At 38.9% G+C, this 17,964-nt stretch overlaps 1 protein-coding gene and 1 long non-coding RNA gene across 3 annotated transcripts in view; one reads left to right on the top strand and one right to left on the bottom strand.

Moving 5' to 3' along the window:
• LYPLAL1 (lysophospholipase like 1) overlaps positions 1-9,082 on the bottom strand; it is a 30,783-nt gene extending 21,701 nt beyond the window's left edge. Inside the window, exons 1-2 of the mRNA XM_027976276.3 lie at positions 8,967-9,082; positions 4,046-4,145 (exon numbers count right to left, since the gene is read on the bottom strand). Of these exons, the coding sequence (XP_027832077.2) occupies positions 4,046-4,145; positions 8,967-9,060 (194 nt within the window). The 5' untranslated portion in view covers positions 9,061-9,082. The remainder of the gene's footprint in view (positions 1-4,045; positions 4,146-8,966) is intronic.
• Positions 9,083-9,146: 64 nt separating this feature from the next.
• LOC132657500 (uncharacterized) overlaps positions 9,147-17,964 on the top strand; it is a 58,086-nt gene continuing 49,268 nt past the window's right edge. The window contains exons 1-2 of one of the 2 annotated variants that reach the window (XR_009595801.1): positions 9,147-9,265; positions 10,347-10,436. This is a non-coding gene — a long non-coding RNA (uncharacterized LOC132657500). The remainder of the gene's footprint in view (positions 9,266-10,346; positions 10,437-17,964) is intronic. The other variant, XR_009595800.1, reaches the window with a different exon arrangement.

The raw sequence follows: 17,964 nt of genomic DNA, 5'->3' as shown, positions 1-17,964 counted from the left end.
TGAATTTATTATCAAAACCTTCACAGAAGAAAACTTCAGGTCCAAATAATTTCACTAGTGAATTTTACTAAACACTGAAGGAAAAAAAAAAAAAAAATACAAACTCGGAAAACGGGAAGGTAACATTTTCTAACACATTTTAAGAGATGTAGGGAATTCCCTGGCTGTCCAGCAGTTGGGACTCAGTGCTTTCACTGTTGAGGGCCTGGGTTCCATCTCTGGTTGGGAAACTTAAGATCCTGCAAGTTATATGGCATGGCCAAAAAAATAAATAAAATAAAAAGAGACAGTATAATCTAGATGACAAAACTTTATAAGAGAAAACTACAGATCAATATCCCTCATGAATGCAGATTAAAATTTCTCAACAAAATCCTAGCAAATCGAATTCAGCTATACATAAAACAAATAATACATTATGACCAAGGGGGGTTTAAGCTAGGAATGAAAGGGTGGTTTAACATTTGAATGTGTAGACAATGTAACAAAATGAAAGATAAAAACCATGATTATCTCAAAAAATACAGTAAAGTGATTTAACCAATTCAGAAAAAAAAAAAACTCAGCTAATTAGGCAAAGAAATAAATTTCCTTAATAAAAAGTGCACAGAAAAAAACCTGTAACAACATCATAACAGTGAAATACTGAATTCTTCCCTTCTAAGATTATACAAGAAAACATTCCTTGATTCTATTAAACACTTTATCAGATGTTTAAATAAGCACAATAAAGCAAGACAATAAAGTAAAAGGAAGATTGGGAAGGAAAAAGGAACACTGCCTTTATTTACAGACAGTGTTATCATTTACACAAAAAACACAGAGAATCTACTAGATAACTACTACAAATAAGTGAATTTAGGAAGACAGCAAGATGTAAGAGTAAGATCCAAAAATGTGTTTCTTATGTAGAGTACACAGAACTGTATTCAATATCATGAGATAAACCATAATGGAAAAAATTATAGAAAAAGAATGTATTTATGTATATAACTGAGTCACCATGCTGTGCAGCAGATACTGTTAGAACACTGTAAATCAACTATACTTTAATAAAAGAAAATTTAAAAGGTGTTTCTATGTACGTGTAACAATCAAATTAGAAGTCTAAACTTTTTAAGAATTCTATTCACGATACAATGAAAAAACATGAAATATTTGTGACTAAACTTAGCAAAAGATCTCTCTACGGAAAATTCTATACCACTGCTGAAAAAAATGAACAAAGATCTAAAATGGTGACATACTACGTTAATTTCCTGTAAATAAACCTCCTATGGATTACATGCAATTCTAATAAAAATCCAAACAGGTGTTCTGTAAAACTGGTAAGTGGATTCTAAAATTTACATATAAATGCAAAGAACCTAGAATGAAAGAATGCTGAAAATGAACTTATATCACTTGATTTCAACATTTGCTATAAAGCTGTATTAATCAAAACAGTTTTGTATTGGCATAAAACTAGATAAACAAACCAATGAAACAGAACATTCTAGATAAGAAGTCATTAAAATATGTTCACAAAACGTTACACAAAAGAGCTTATAGCAATGATAATCATTGTTTTTAAAAACTGGAAATAATCCAAATGTCTATCAACAGTAGAATGAATAAATAAATGTATGGAATATTCACACATCTACTCAAAAATTTTTAAATGAACTACTGATAGGCACATAAACACTATGTTGAGTGAAAGAAGACAGACACAGAAGATTAAATTATTCCATTTAGTTGAAATTCAACAACTGGGAAAACTATCCTACAGTGATGGAAATCAGAACAATGGAAACCTATGCGTGCTAGGAATGGACTGGAAGGAGGCACAAGAAAACTTTCTGGGGTGATGGAAACGTTCTTGTAATTGAAGCAATTAAACAAGAGCATATATTCATAAAAACTGATCTTCCTGTATGCTTAAGGCATTTGCATTTCACTGTAAATTTTACTTGTAAAAAACATACTAGGACTTCTGGTCGTAAGATGTCATTACGAGAGTGAAAACGCAAACCAGACAGGCACAAGATGTTCGAATCTGTGTTTTTAAAAAATAGAAGCTTTAATAAATTAATAAGTAAAAGACAAATAAAAACTGGGCAAACGATATGAGCGGATGTTTCTTTGGAGGACATACAAGCGCTCCATAAATATAAGAAATAATACTCAGTACCATTAGCATTAGAGAGCTACCAATGAAAAGCAGAAGCTACTACTACACAGCTACTAGACTGGCTCAAGCTAAAAAGACTGACAGTGGGAATTGTTTGTGTGGATGTGAGATGAATGGAACTGTCAAGCATTGCTGGTAACAGTGTAAACTGCTCTAACCTCTGTGGAAATATGTTTGGCATTCCGAACCAGGGCCAACACAGCTAAACCTGCTTCAACATTTCATTCTTACTCATTTCCATAAATATCTAGCTTGGGTGAAGTTACATAACAGGAAGCATCATTTCAAAGGTGGGAGCGTAGATCCATTCTAGGACAAAACTGTGGTGAACAGGTCATTTAACCCTGCATACCAATTAGGTGGCATCAGTGGAAAGATTTACAAAGCCAGATCATATTTTCAGCATATTCTGGTAAGAATAACTTAGTCAACAAAATACTACAGTAGAGAAAAACTTACAGGTTTGCAGGTGATGGAAGGGAAAACAGGAGAGAAAATAAATACTACAAAATTTGGACAATGTCAGAAAGTGTGAAGGAAAATGTTGAAGCATGAAAATTTGCTGCAGTTTTAGAGTTTATTAAAATGCAGTTTTAGAGTTTATTAAAACTTTTATCAAGTACAAATTACATTAAAAAAGAGAGTTAAGAAAGGCATGCATCTACCACTGCCTCCTGAGGCTATTTAAAAGATAGTAAACAAAGGAGATGATACAAGACTTTCTATGGGCAGTGCAAGAAAAGTGTTCCAATAGATGTAAAGCAGCAGCTACTTTGTACTACCAAATGAAGCCATATTATGCTACAAAAGCAAGGTCAATAAATCTGTGCCCAAACTCCCTGCCTAAACAGAGTAGACTGTTTGGAGTATCAGTCAGAGACCTTGAAACAGCAGAGTACGCTATAAACGTCAGATTATTCTAATAACATACAGTCAAACAGCCTTCTAAGGTGTGGAATCCGAACTGAAAACTACACACTTAGTGGCACTGTAGGCTTCCTCAATTTGGGACTTGCTGGTGAAAAGTGGTCCATGAGGTTTTACAGACAGCAAGTCACTGGCCTCATGCTCACTCTAGATTAATCCTATCACTGGACAGGTCCTAGAAGGAATAACTGAAAACTCTTAGGAACTACACTTCTTACGTCATTTACTGCAACAAAACATACTTTAAAAAAAACTCATGTCAGCAGTTAAGTCATTACACAGTGAAAATATCAGTACTGATATACATATCCATAGTTACACACTCCTAGAACAGTATCCTTAATTATATCAAATTCTGTAAAGTCCTTCTAATTGATGCTACTTCATAAACATCGTGCCAGTGTGCTAAATTAAAAATGCCTCATATAAAACACTGCATAACCAATCACTGTATGTACAATCTTCTTTTTAGGTTTCCTATCTCAACATCACCACCTTCCCATTCCCCCTAATTTTCAGTTTCTCCCAGTACCTGCTCTATATACCTACACTGAATTGACTGCATGTCTTACATTTTCACAAATGTCCTGGATCAGGCTTTCATGATGGCTAGACTATCAGATCTCACTTTTGGCTCTGTACTAGAACTCATACTAGAATGAAGCTTTGAAAATATAAAAAAGTCTTTCTGTTGTGGCCACATCCAAAACTAACTGAGTCAAACCCTGGGGGTAACAAGTAGGTGGAATTGCAGATAAAATATAGGGTATCAGTTAAATTTTCATTTCAGATAAAGGATTTCAGAATTAAAAAATTGTTCTGGAAAAAGAGGACCTCAATTTAAAATATTATAAATATAGAATTAAGCTGAAAAACTATCCAGCTGCTGTGTGTGTGTGTTACGCCACAGAGTTATACTGAGTAATGATTTAAATGACTGCATACCTGGGAGGAGCTGTTGGATAGATAACCTTTATGTGCTGGAATGTTAAATCTTGGTTTAAAACTTGCTTGATCCACGTTCTCAATCCTTGTCCAGAATCACCTGATGAATCACAAAATCTAGATTAAGTTAAAACGTTTTGCCAGCACAGTGTTTTGACAGAACAGTGTATTTAAAAGTAGTCTATAATTTTCAGGTCACATAAGGTGGAACAAGAAATAAAAAAACTCTTCATAAATAAACTGTACAGAAACCAATTTATCAATGTGGACTAAGTGATCAAGCATCAATAGTTAGAAATAATTCTAATTATTTCACTCCTGATTCCACCCATTGATCACTTTAAAGCCCTCTTTAAGCCTGAGTTTTTAAGTTTCCCCATGTGTTTACAGGATATAATAGGAATAAATAGATTAAATTGATTTTTCTAAAAAAAAAATCCATATCTGATTTTAAAGTCATTTCTTATTTTATTCTTAAAAATAGTAAATTTCTAAAGTGCTTATAAACTTTTGTAATTGGAACAGTTTAAACAATTTTCTTCGTTAAACCAATAAATTTCTTCAAAAGACGTATTCAGCATACTTTTATGTTTGAATTTGAAGAAATGAAAATTTAATTCTGATAATACGTTTACAATAGTCTAAAATAATGATTGTACATCCCATGGCTGAAAAATAACCAAGCTTCATGCAAGAATGGACATACATGTATTTCCATAAAAAATTAAACTATAGGTTCATTTTGTGTAGTCTTAAAGAGAAAAATTTAAGTTAAAAACTCTTAGTTTGTAATCAATCAATTCATTAAGACAGCAATTTAAAAAGTATCTACTGAATACTTATTAATGTGTGAGACACTACGCTTACTGCTAGAGAGGCAGTGACAGAAAGGTGATGGGGAGAAAGTTCTTGCGCTCACGGAGTGTAGAGTTTATTGTGAGAAGCAGATACCAGTCCAATAACCATATACAGAAATGTGAAAGAAAGTGGCTGCAGATGTAACCACTGCAAAAGAAAGATACTTGGTGCTTAAAGGATTTCTTATATTCAGAATTACCCCCAACAAGATTCAGAGATAACTTCACTAGAATATAAGCTCCGCAAGGAAAGGTTCATTTTGTGTTTAGCCCGTGAGTTATTTGTTCATCTGATGCCTAGAACAGGACTGACACAAACTAGGCATCCAGTAGATAGTTGTGGAATTGAACTGGGATCTATGGGATGGTGAAGAGTCAAGTGCAGAAGGAAAAGCAGCTCAGACAGCATAAGGCAGATGCTGAAACCCTGCACAGGAAGGAGCAGTATGGCATCGAAGAACTGAAAGGCAGCAATGAGAGGAAGAGCAGTGAGAACATGCAGAAGCCAAGAAGGTAATTTTTTGCAGAAAGGGGGCACACTTCTAAGCATTATTCTGGAATCCTTATTCTGCAAGTTGTGTGGAGAGGCCTGAAGGAGGACAGAGATGTGGAAGGATCAGTCAGGTGGCTGCTGTTCAGATGACAGTTGCTTAGACTATGGAGTAAATAGAAATAGATACCAGACATAATAAGGAGACGAAATTAACATCTCCTGCATTGGCAGGTGGATTTTACCACTGAGTCACCAGGGAAGTCGATGAAATTAACAGAAACTGGAAACAGATTAGTTAGGAGGGGTCAATTGTGACAGGTTTCGAGGGGGATAGCAAAAGTGTTTGGCCAGAGAGGAAACACAGGAAGCAGCAGGTCTGTAGACGCCGAGTATGAGGTACCAAGGGTTCAGCAAACTACAGCCAGCTGGAGGACAAAATCCAGGTCCCTAAGGACTGAGAGCTAAGGGTTTTTAAAGAATTTAAAAAAAAAAAAGAAAGAAAATGGAGAAAACAGAAGAGACAAAAATACGTGAAGGAGAATTTGCGCAACCTACAAAACTTAAAATGGTTACTACCTGACCCACACTATCTGCCACCAGAATCCTCCTCAGGTATCTTTTCCTGCTCCTGTCACTCTAGGCATCCTAGCCTTACTGCCATTCTTTGACTGTTCTGGTCTTTCCCTTGTCTGCACAGTCTAACCCAATATTCACATAATTCACACACGTCTAGCAGCTAAAATATCATCTATATGGTGAAATCTGCTCTGATCACCTTATTTAAAACGGTAATCCCATCATACATCTCATTCTCCTAATCCTGGTTTCTTTCTTTCCGAAGAATGTACTATCGTTTACCATTAATACGTCTTCCAGTAGAATGAAAGGCCCTTGAGAGCAAGGGTTTCTGTTGTTTTGTTCATTGTTGTACGCCCAGAGTCAGGAACAGTGCTTTGCACAGTGACCACATAATAGGGATTTCTTCAGTGAATGAGTTCATGCATGCATGACTATTAGGCAATTGGATAAACAGGTCTAGCGCTCAAAGGAGATCTAAAATGAAGACGCATATTTGTTTCACATGAATGGAGATAAAAATAGAATCTGTGGGCTTGCATGGAATTTAGCCTGGGGAGAAATATGTAGAGGGAATAACAGAAGAGGAGCGAGGACTGAATTTTGAGGAAGTCAACATCAATGGCCAGGGAGAGGAAAATGAACATGCAAAATAAGCCACAAAGAGCAAACAGCAGCAGAAAGAACCAGGAGGGTTTCAAGAAGAAAGCTGAATGCTGCTGACAGTTCAAATAGAAGGATGACTTGAAAAATGCCCATTATATTTAGCAAAACAGAGGTTACTGGGGACTTCAGTAAGAGCCAACTCAGTCAATTCACTAAGACTTACTATATGGGGAGAAAGCAGGTCATATAGGGTTTGGGCCTATGTGAATCTTAGCTCTCAGTGTGAAATACAGACATCAAATTAGGTGAAGCATATAACAGTGTGAATTAATCTAACCTGAGAAGTGAATGAAGCTAATTAAGTTATCATGCTTTCATCATCTTAAAAGAATGTATTGGTATTATAGTAACTGAAAATGCTCAAATTAAGTTGGCTATATATAGCACATTTACACATGATGCTCTACGGTTGTCATACCCTATAAGAGAACCTCAAGTTTTTAAGATTAAAAAAAAAACAAAATCTGCCTCTAAACCCTTTTCTACCTTGAAAAGCAAAACTAAATGCTACAAAAGAGCATGGATCCATCTATTCACAAAGGCCAATCCTTAAAAAGCCAGCACCTGATTCTAAGAGTAGAGAAATTGTTAACACTGGTTTGCCACATTTGTATCAATCAGAAGTCAAGCATATACTGTAACACAACCACATATATCATTGTCTAATGTAAAATCATATTCTCAGTAACTTGGAGCACAAAATACATAGGAATTGCATTATACTTGCATAAGCGGCAGGATTCTTTGGATAAACTCTTTGTTGAAAGTACAAAGGGGAAAAAAAAAAAACTGCAGGTATAAGTCTGGGTTTCAGATACATACAGTCACAAATTTAGACATGTCAGTAATTTGAACCTGAAAGGAGTAAGGAAAGTAACTTTAAGCACAGTGGCCCAGGCGGAAACAAAGAAAAGTCTCAGAGTTTTTCCTAAAGACATTGTGGAATATTATTTATTAAAAGGGCTGTAGCACTGGGGAACTTCTGGGTGTTTATAAACACCCTTGCAGCCCCACATAGTATTAGTATTAGTCTCTGAGTTATAAGCATTGCGGTCATCTTAGGCCTCTCATCTTCTAAGTATATTTCATCAGCCAAGAATTTCCCTTTAAATATCTTTGGCCTTTTTCTTCTCTATTTCCAAAATGATATACACTAGATTAAAATTTTTTCATTTTACCTCTCCAGAGCACTGATTTTGGACTCAGAGATCTGGGTTCAAATTCCAGTTCTACCACCACTGATAGTAATAGCCAAGTAACCTTGGGCAAACTATTCAATCTACCAAGACTCATTTTTAAAATGAGAGTATTTCCAGGTTTCCATCCTGTACCTTTGCAATCCCCTCCCCCATCCAATCACTGTCCTCTCTCAGCCTACACAAGTCTTGGCTCAAAGACCATTCCTCTGTCAAACCTAACAAGCTCTTCATCTTCCAAAAGCTTTGATAACGCCTAACCATTTTTTTCCCCCCTTAAAATTCACTTGGCAGTAAATCATGCCATGTTGGGCTCTCTCCACTGCTGAGTCAAACTAAATGAAATGTTTTTACCTTTCGGTGGGCCCCCTGAGGACACAGGCTGCGTTTCATTTCTTTAAAAAACATTCCCCAAGAACTTACCCCAGGCAGCAATAGGGATGCAAAAATTCAAACAAGAGTTGTTTGAAAGAAAAAGAAGGGAAGCGGGGAAGGCAGGAGTAACTACAGGTAAGTGTAAGAAACACTATACAGAATTGAGTACCTTTATGAAAGGCAGGTAGTGGAGGCAGAACCTGCCCCTGGGGCTCCGCTTTATTTTGCGGGCTGAATGACAAGAGGGGTAAAGAGAAGGAAGGAAGAGGAAGGAGAAATGGTGGGGGTGGGGGGCACTTTAGCCCTGGCACAGTGCCTCACAGAAAGGAGTACTAATCCACTGCGGCTAAAACTCAAATCACTAATAGCTGACTCTGAAAAGTACTAGATAATGTATTTGTCTCTAGGAGAAAACGTATCTAACTTGCTCTGCTTAAACTTGGGGGAAGGGAAGGGGCGGGGGATGGCAGGTAGGGATGTGTGTGGCCAAGCGTTGCAATGGAGAATGTGAACAGAGGGCTGGCCAAGTGACGGGGCACAAAGGCCAGAAGCGACGACCGCGGGGCAGCGGCCGCAAGACAAGAGAAAGGAAGACAAGGGGATACGGGTGTGGACAGGTTACCAGCTCCTGTGTCCACATCCGCGGGGGTTAACCAGGAGGCAAGGTCATGTGTGCCTCCACGAGGGCAACACTGGGGGAACCGAAGAGGGGGGCGTTTCCCATGCTGCAGTAACCTGGACGGAAAACTGTAATCCACCTGAGCCATGCAGAAAGATCAGCGAGGCGCTGTGCCTCCCAGCCGGCGAAACCATGCAGCGTCGCAGGTGCGCTGAGCCCGACGGGGCCGCCATGACTGCGGCCTGGACCAGAACTGCGCGGGCCCCGCCCCTACGCCGTCCTGCGGGACCGCGCACGTAGGCGCGCAAGGGGCGCGCCTGGAGACGCGCTTGCGCAGCGGGGTTGCGCAGCCCTGCCTCTGGGTGAAGTCTGAGGCCGGTTAGGCTGTACTGAGGGTTTGGATTTGCTAAGACTGGTGTCATAGAGGTGACTCCTTTGGTAAGGCTAATGGATATACTTATTTGCTGTAGGATTTTCCAACTGCAGTCCTAAAACTCAAGGTTGCTTTTTCATTTGGAGACATATAGGTGTCATGATTTAGCACTGGGCCACTTGGGAAGCCCTATGTGAGTATCTGAAATAGGCAGATTCATCAAGACGAGTAGAGTAGTGGTTACCAAGGGCTCAGGGGAGCAGGGAATGAGAAGATATTGTTTAATGGGTACAGAGTTTTTGTTTGGAATGATGAAAAAATTCTGGAAATAGTGGTGATAGTTATACTACATGTGAATGTATTGTATTTAATGCCACTGAAACATCACTTAAAATGGTAAATATTTTGTTGTGTAGATTTTATCACAGTTTTTAAAATACAAAAAAAAAAAAAAAAAAAGCTTAAAAGCTTTCTATATCAAGGCCTAACAGTAGAGATCTTTTAATACTGATGGCTACAGCCCCAGAAGGGGCTTCCCAGGAGGTGCCAGGGGTAAGGAATCTGCCTGCAATGCAGGAGACTCAAGAGACCTAGGTTCAATCCCTGTGTCGGGAAGATCCCCTGAAGTAGGAAATGGCAACCCACTTCAGTATTCTTGCCTGGGAAATCCCATGGACAGAGGATCCTGGCGGGCTACGGTCCAGGACCCACACAGTCAAACGTGGCTGAGCAGGTTCGTATGCAGCCCTGGCAGGTGGCTCCTGCCTCCTGTAAAATTCAACAAGAAACTGTAGAACTTTTAGGTGCTCTTAAACGCTAGCCTTCCATTCATTGTAGACTGTACCATATTTAAGCAATTGCCATTTTTATTTGCTCAAGGTAATTTTGTAACTCCCAGTTGACTAAACTGCTTATCTTCATGGATCAGATGCCAAGATAAGCTCTAAGCTATCACAGTGTTATACCAATGCTGTCCATGGGAATGGCCCTAAATGCCAGTAGTTAAGAAGATCGAAAAGAAGCTGAGTCATTTATCAAGTCTCTAGATCTTCAGCAGAGAATACTGAGAACAAAGTAATTAAGGAGGACAGGCTGGGATGGACAGAGCTCTGACAGCCAATTCTCAGAAATTGCTTCTGTCTCTAGAACTGCCTTCCCACTTGAATTCTGAATAACTTTCAAGAGCCAGGTGAGAAAAGGGTGGTGTTATAGGAGAGACCACTGGATATATGCCAGGTAAGGCTTTGAGTTCTACTCTTAGAACTCCATTTACTGCCTGAAAAACTTTGCTGTGCCCTACCCCCATGCTTTTGAAATGACAAGAAAAATCAGAAACATAATTATGATGATTATTGTTGCTAATAATAGTAATAAACTCCTGAAATTCATTGGGACTTACTAAGTGTGAAGCACTGTCATAAGTAAATTCCTGTAAAACTGAGACAAGCTGGAACCTGGGGCCTGGGACCCTTTGCTGCAGTGCTTACACCTGGATAGATATCTCCTCCAGCAGCAAAATATTAATACAAAGAAACTATAAGGGACTAAAAATAACTGCACGTGCAGTTGGGAAAAATTATGGAAAACAAGATACAGAAAGACCAACTGCCACTTATGAAGAGCTAGGAGCTAAAGCAGGGGACTGCTACTCTTGCCTGGAAAATCCCATGGATGGAGGAGCCTGGTAGGCTGCAGTCCATGGGGTCGCGAAGAGTCGGACACGACTGAGCAACTTCACTTTCACTTTTCACTTTTCATGCATTGGAGAAGGAAAGGGCAACCCACTCCAGTACTCTTGCCTAGAGAATCCCAGGGATGGGGGAGCCTGTTGGGCTGCCGTCTATGGAGCCTGTTGGTCGCACAGAGTCGGACATGATTGAAGCGACTTAGCAGCAGCAGCAGCAGCAGCAGCAGATGCTTCCTGCATGTACCACCATCAAAGCAGTAGGCTAACCAGTTAAGCCACTCCTCCAGCCCAACCCATGGGCACACCCCTACCCTCTCCATATTTAAAGAGCTAGTTCACCACCACCAACCCTCACCCTACCCCCAGGTGAGCAAGGGAGTAAGGAAACCTGTTGCTTGTTCTTCCTCCCCTCTGCTGCAGCAGGGACTCCAGTAAAGCCTTGTCTGAATTTTTTTCCAGCCTCTTATCAGTTCGTATTGATTAAGGAGCCCATTAAAACCTGGTCGGTAACAAAATTGCGTGTTATTGCTATCTGTTTTGGCCAGTGAGGCTCAGAGGGCTAAAGAATTTGGCTCAAGGTCACACTGCTAGTCATTTGTAGAGCCTGGATTCATATATTGTTTCTAGATAGATAGTGAAGTCGCTCAGCTGTGTCCAACTCTTTGTGACCCCGTGGACTGTAGCCCAGCAGGCTCCTCTGTCCATGGGATTCTCCAGGCAAGAATACCGGAGTAGGTTGCCATTTCCTTCTCCAGGAGATCTTCCCGACCCGACTCCAAAGTCCAGGACTTCAACTGTTACACACATTTTATACATGAGTTCACAAAAATTAGTGTATGTTCCAACTATTTTATTTTAGAAAAACAAAAAAAGTGCTTCTGGAATTTACACTATGGCTCTTCAGAGTCTTAATCGATTAGGAGTTCTGTGTTTCTTCAGATATCCCTAAATCTCCTGGTTTTAATTCCTGATTTGCTCATATACCTTGAATGAGAATCAGTTCACCTTGAAGGATCATTAGTTTAAGCAGGTACCTAAATGCTGGGATTCTGAGTTTCACCTAAAACTTGAGCCTTCCCAGATTTAGGATCATTATTGGAATAAGCCAGATTTTTCCAAACCTAATCAAAATACCCCTTTGTTTTCAGTGATTTCAATGCTTAGCTATTGTTGCTATTCCTTTCATCTTTATTTATAGAACAAACAGAAGGTTTTAGATTACTGTATTTAGAAATGCCATCTGGTAGGCAACTATTGAAAAAAAAAAGTTTCGTTCCTTTCATGTAACTTTGTTTTGTAACTTTCATGGTCTTTTCATCCTTTACTTTGAAATGTAATGAAGTTTCAGGATGGTTGTTTGCTTCTTTTTATGGGGGATCTTTTGCCCTTTTGAACTTGGGGGAAGAGTTATCCTTGGGAGACTTTTGTTCACTCTTTTACTCTTTGTGTATCTCTTCTTTTGGTTGTTGTTGTTACTCATTTCCTCTCAGCTAGTCTATATGCCATTTACTGATACCCTTTTGGTAACTTCATTGTTTAAACTCAGAAGAACAGGTAAATAAAAGCAAAAACCAAGTAAAAACAAAAAAAAACAATAACCAACCCTCCCTTTTTGCGGGGTTTTAAGCCCCATTTGGATCTAAAGATATAAATGGTAGTGTTGGAATTTAGTTTGCTGCTATAGATTTAGAAATCCTTAAGGACATGTTTATTAGTTTTTAAAAAAAGATTGAAATATTAGCCATTTAGAGTGGTATATTTGGTACTTTCAAATGATCGCAGTTAAATGGAATCACTTTAGTCATGAAGACAAGACAGTTTTTATATTTGCTTTCATCATTCTAGAGCATCAAATCTTACCCTCTCCATTGGTTGGTTTTTATCTGTTGCATTATTCCAAGGGACAGAGAAACACACACACAAACACACACACACACATAACTGATACATAGTGGATAGAATGTCTCAGCATTAGGTAACTTTGTACATTTTGTAAGTCAGCAAAGTAAATGTTTTATGAAAGAAAAACTAGAAAATACTTAAAGGTCCTGAATTCTTATTAAACAATAAAACTGAACTTTTTAGAAATGAATGGTTATATGAGATTATAAACTTTAGTAAAATTATCTTCTCAATTCTAGGGACCTTAAATTTTTTCAGTTCGGTGCTTCTGGATACAGATGTGAGGAGTCCTCCTACTTTACCCCACTATTCCTACTGGATATACATGGCATGTATACATGGGGTCTTTGTAGACCAGGAGGTCAGCAGGGGCATTGTCTTCTAGGCTGAGGCAGCATGGTGGGGATGACACATGACTTACTCAAATGTGGACTAAATACAGTCCTGGAGTATGGGCGCTTATCACTCCTGCTATATTATTGACAGTCAGAGTGATTCACATCAAAGCAGTGTCCAGGCCTTGGGTGAGGACAGTGGAAGTTTCTGCCTCAAACATAGGCTGGGTATCAGTCTATGTGACTGGACACTGGAACAGTGTTCTCTGCATTGCCATATGACTCTTCTTTAGGAAAGGGATCATCTCCCTTTTGAGCACTTTTTCCGTGATGAGTTTCCATATTTCTAAGCTACTTTCTGGAAACACCTCCTAGTCAACTTCCTCTGAGTCCTTATACTCCTCTTGGGAATCCCTCTATTGATCTTCATAATGTCTGTGGACTCTCCCATCCATTCTTTACTCTTGCATGACAGATCTTGATGGCTCTTCAATTTCAGAGAAAGAGTTATTAGCAACGCCTAACCAGATCCTACTCCCTTGAGGGTGGGGAAGGCTCAGTCTTCAGACTGTCCCCATGGGCTGGGGGGGAGATGATGCAAGCCATACACGTATATTTTTGGGAAAAAAAAAAAAAAAGGAAAGTAATAAGAGCAATTTCCCTATTAATACAGTCTGAACATTTATATCCTGCCACATTCATTTAAGAACAGATGAAATGTAGATGTGATCATAATAGCATGCAATGAGCAGAGTATTGAAGTGATATTCCACCGTCAGGAGTAACAAGCTATGTAACATTATTCAGGCCATTTAGTCTCTCTGGACCAGTTTTTCAACTGTGAAATCAAGGAGTAGGGCTTGGTAAGCTCTCAAGTTCTGTGATTCTACGATCATGAAGGAATTTAAATTTGTGACACATGGCACTTCTATAAATATATTTAATTATACTTTTAATGTTATGGCTCAAAACTCTGTTATACTGCACACACTTTTGTTTAGTAGTATCAGAAATATCAGCAAATATAATTTTCCTTCCTCCTTGTGTGGCTGATTTTAGAACCTTTAGTCTCTAAGGGTTCTTCCTGATGGTTTCTAAAAACCAGGAAAAAGAGGGTTTAAAGGGTCTTTTAAAAACACAATCAGATCATACCAATCCATCTTTGTAATTTATAAAGTAAGTGCAATGTATTCTGAAGTGAACTACTTTCTAGTTATCTATCTATCTCCATCAGTGATCAATGGAAAATATGTAAAAGTATGACAATGGATTTTCTGTTGTCATATCTATATTTCATTAGAATATACAGAAACTGTAAAATCCTCTTTAATTCATATTCTAAAGGCAAATACCATTCCTTTGTCTAATTATGCTTTCAGAGAATTTTTAACAAAATGCTGGCAAAATGTGAGCCTTTAAGGGAAAATTTTTCTTTGTATAGGTTAAAAATGGATACAAGTAAATATATTAAAAATAACTGAAAGCAGGGTCTTGAAGAGATAGTTGTACTCCTGTGTTTATAGTAGTACTATTCAAAATGGTCAAGAGGTGGAAGCAGCCCAAATGTCCATCAAGAGATGAGCGAAGACAAAGTAATGCATATAACACAATGGAATATTATTCAGCCTTAAAAAGGAAAGAAACCCTGTTACATGCTATAACACGAGAGAACCCAACCCAGGGATTGAACCTGGGTCTCCTGTATCGCAGGCAGACGCTTTACCATCTGAGCCACCAGGGAAGTCTTGAGGACATTACGGTGAGTGAAATAAGCCAGTTACACAGAGATACATACTCTATGATTTCACATATGAAGTACCTATAGTGGTCAAATTCATAGAAACAGAAATTAGAATGATGGTTACCAGGGGCCAGGGCAAGTGAGAACAGAAGCGTTGCTGTTTTAATGTGTGTGTGCTGTGCTGTGCTAAGTCGCTTCAGTCGTGTCCGACTCTTTGTGACCCCATGGACAGTAGCCTACCAGGCTTCTCTAACCATGGATTTCTCCAGGCAAGACTACTGGTGTGGGGTGTCATTTCGTTCTCCAGGGGATCTTCCCAACCCAGGGATGGAACTTGCAGTTCTTATGTCTCCTGCGTGGGCAGGCAGGTTCTTTACCAGTAGCGCCACCTGGGAACCCTTAATGTGTATAGAATTTCACATTTAAAAGATGAGAAAGCTTTGGAGATTTATTTCACAGCAATGTGACTATACTTAGCACTTCTGAACTGTACACTTAAAAATGGTTAAGAGGGTAAATTTTATGTTATGTGCTACTGTCATTATTTAGGTAAATAGATGCAAGGGACAAAGCAGGAGTTTAAGGCAGCGATTATTCAGAAAGTTAATATGGCACCCATTACGTATTTTCATTTGTATGCATTTTGTTTCATTTGCCTTCACAGAGTTTAAGAGAATATATGTGAAAAGATACATTTTTATTAAACAGTGTTGAAAATCTACAAACCCACACACAATTTCAACTAATTTAGACCAAATTGTCAGTGTTGTGTGGTGAAAGGTGCATTTGGTTTGAGGTACAAAACCTAAATTTAAATACTTTTCCTCTCAACCCTGTTGCCTTCTAAACCATAATTTCCTTAGGTGCAAGACCTGTTTTCCTTGCAAGACCTATTTTACTTATCTTCCTGAGATGCCTAGAGTGGAATCCTAAATATTACTCGTTGGAATTGAATTATACTTTTAATTGAGTTATATTTTGAAGAAAAGGTATGAAAGAAGGGTAAAACTCTACAACCCAGTAGAAATATACCTGACGTTGGTCATGTTGGCAGTAGCCAGGAAGAGCCATAAATGTGGACAACCAGACAAGGCCAAAGCCAGGATCACAATATTAAGACCGGTTTCCAGCTTACTTGGAAAGCAGAACTTGTTGAAAAATCACAAAATGCCTTGTCAAGAAATTCAGTAGTGAGAATAAAGCAAACCTAGGATATGAACCTGAGTGAAAAGAAGAACTAGGTCATAAGGACAAGGAAAAGGATGAGCCATAATCCAGGAAGGGTGGTTGCTTAAAATGTGGCATATGTGATTGGAGCACACAGGTCAACCAGCCTGTGAAGACAGGACGTGGTCCTGTGACAAGGCTGTTACGGTGATGGTCATACTGGAGAAGGGATGGTCCTGGTCTCTTTTAGGAGATTGTGATTCAGCTTAAAGTTATGGGCCACCTCAAGTAAAAGGGAGACACACACACCCCAGTGCACTTTGGGGGTTTTCTGAATCCACCAAACGACTCCCTAGAAAAGTGTGGCCCTCAGGTGCTCCATGCTCTTCTGTGTTTACTTATGAGATTAATGTTGATAATATCAATCCTGTTCGCAACAAGCAGGGCTTATGAGAAGCCTCTGCTTAAATCCTCAGCTAAACCTTAGCACTGTCTGCCTTGCGCTAGCTACCATATCATCCAGCTTCATTGGTGGGAGAAACATGATTGACTTCTATAGAGATTGTCTCCAGAATTTTTTTCATTATATGTACTCTATCACTAAAAAGATTTTAGCATATCTCTTATATTTATGTATGTTATATAATGTATTGTTTAGTAATTCATTATATGCATATGCAACATAAATAAAAGTAGAAATCTGAAAGCTTGGGATGAAACTAAGATATAAACAAGTTTGAATATCTTCTTTCTGCAGTCCAAAGGACTACCCTGTAAACTATTAAGATCAAGTTACCCTATTTAGAAAACTCTTTTTCTGGAAGATGATACTTGCATATCTGAGCATGGCAAGAACAAGGAAATGAGGTCATTTTTATGGGAATGCTTCATTTTAAGAAAGCATGACATACATCTCCAAGTCTATATATATCAGACCAATTAAATATGGTATAATTTGTATTTCAATGAGTATCTATTTCTTTGACCTTTTGGACGACACATTGGGTTTTTTCCATCTTTCTATTCCCAGTGGCTTGATAGTAAAAAGATTCCTCACAGTTCTTTTTTTCAAAGGTACTTTTACATCTAATATAAAGTTTGCTTTTACAAAAGCAGTTTTCAAAACACTCTTCAGGAACACCCTCTATTTATTTCCCTGTTGATTCCTGGAGACAACCAGTATGTCCTCCTCTTTTCATCGTGTAGAACAGCAAGAGTTTTCCCAATGTGCTGTACCCACTCTGGGCCCCTTTCCCTTTTCACCTTCTGATCTCTCAGCCAGGGATAACTCTCCCCTCGTTTACTTGCTCATTCATTCTTCAAATTTCAAATCTATCTTCTCTTCCTTTGTCTGATCGTTATGGAGCCCAAATGCCCCACCTACCTGCTCCCCTGGTAGGCACGGCCACCACAAACCCCGCATTTGCACATTTGACCATTTACTTTCCTGTCTCCCACTTCCCAGTCCCCCACAATGGCCCTAAAATACCAGGAAAAATAAAGATCTTGTCTAGCCTGGTTGCTGTGTGATCACAGGAGCCTTTGAAAACAGACAAGGAAGGCAAAAGACCCGGTGGAGGGATGATGCAGAAGGGATGATGCAAAGCTTGAGAATGACTTGACTCCCCATTGCTGGCTTTCGAGCTGGAGGCTGGGGACTATAAGCCAGAGAAAGCAGGCAGCCTCCAGAATGTGAAAATAGCGGATGAGAAACTGGGAAACTCAGTGCTACAACCACGTGGAACTGAACTCTGCCCCACAGCCTGAATGAGTTTCAAAGCAGGTTTATCCTCAGAACCTTGAGAAAACCTTGATGTCTGAATCATAGAGCAAAGAGCCAGCTGAGCCATGCTGTGCCTAGACTTCTGACTTAATAAACAGCTGTAATTTCAAGTCAAAAAATAAAGAGCTTCCATTTAATGTTGCCACTGT

Source organism: Ovis aries, chromosome 12, assembly GCF_016772045.2.
Source record: "Ovis aries strain OAR_USU_Benz2616 breed Rambouillet chromosome 12, ARS-UI_Ramb_v3.0, whole genome shotgun sequence".
NCBI classification, from domain to species: Eukaryota; Metazoa; Chordata; class Mammalia; order Artiodactyla; family Bovidae; genus Ovis; species Ovis aries.
The sequence above is the reverse complement of the archived record's forward strand: the minus strand, read 5'-3'. Positions and strand labels throughout refer to the sequence as shown.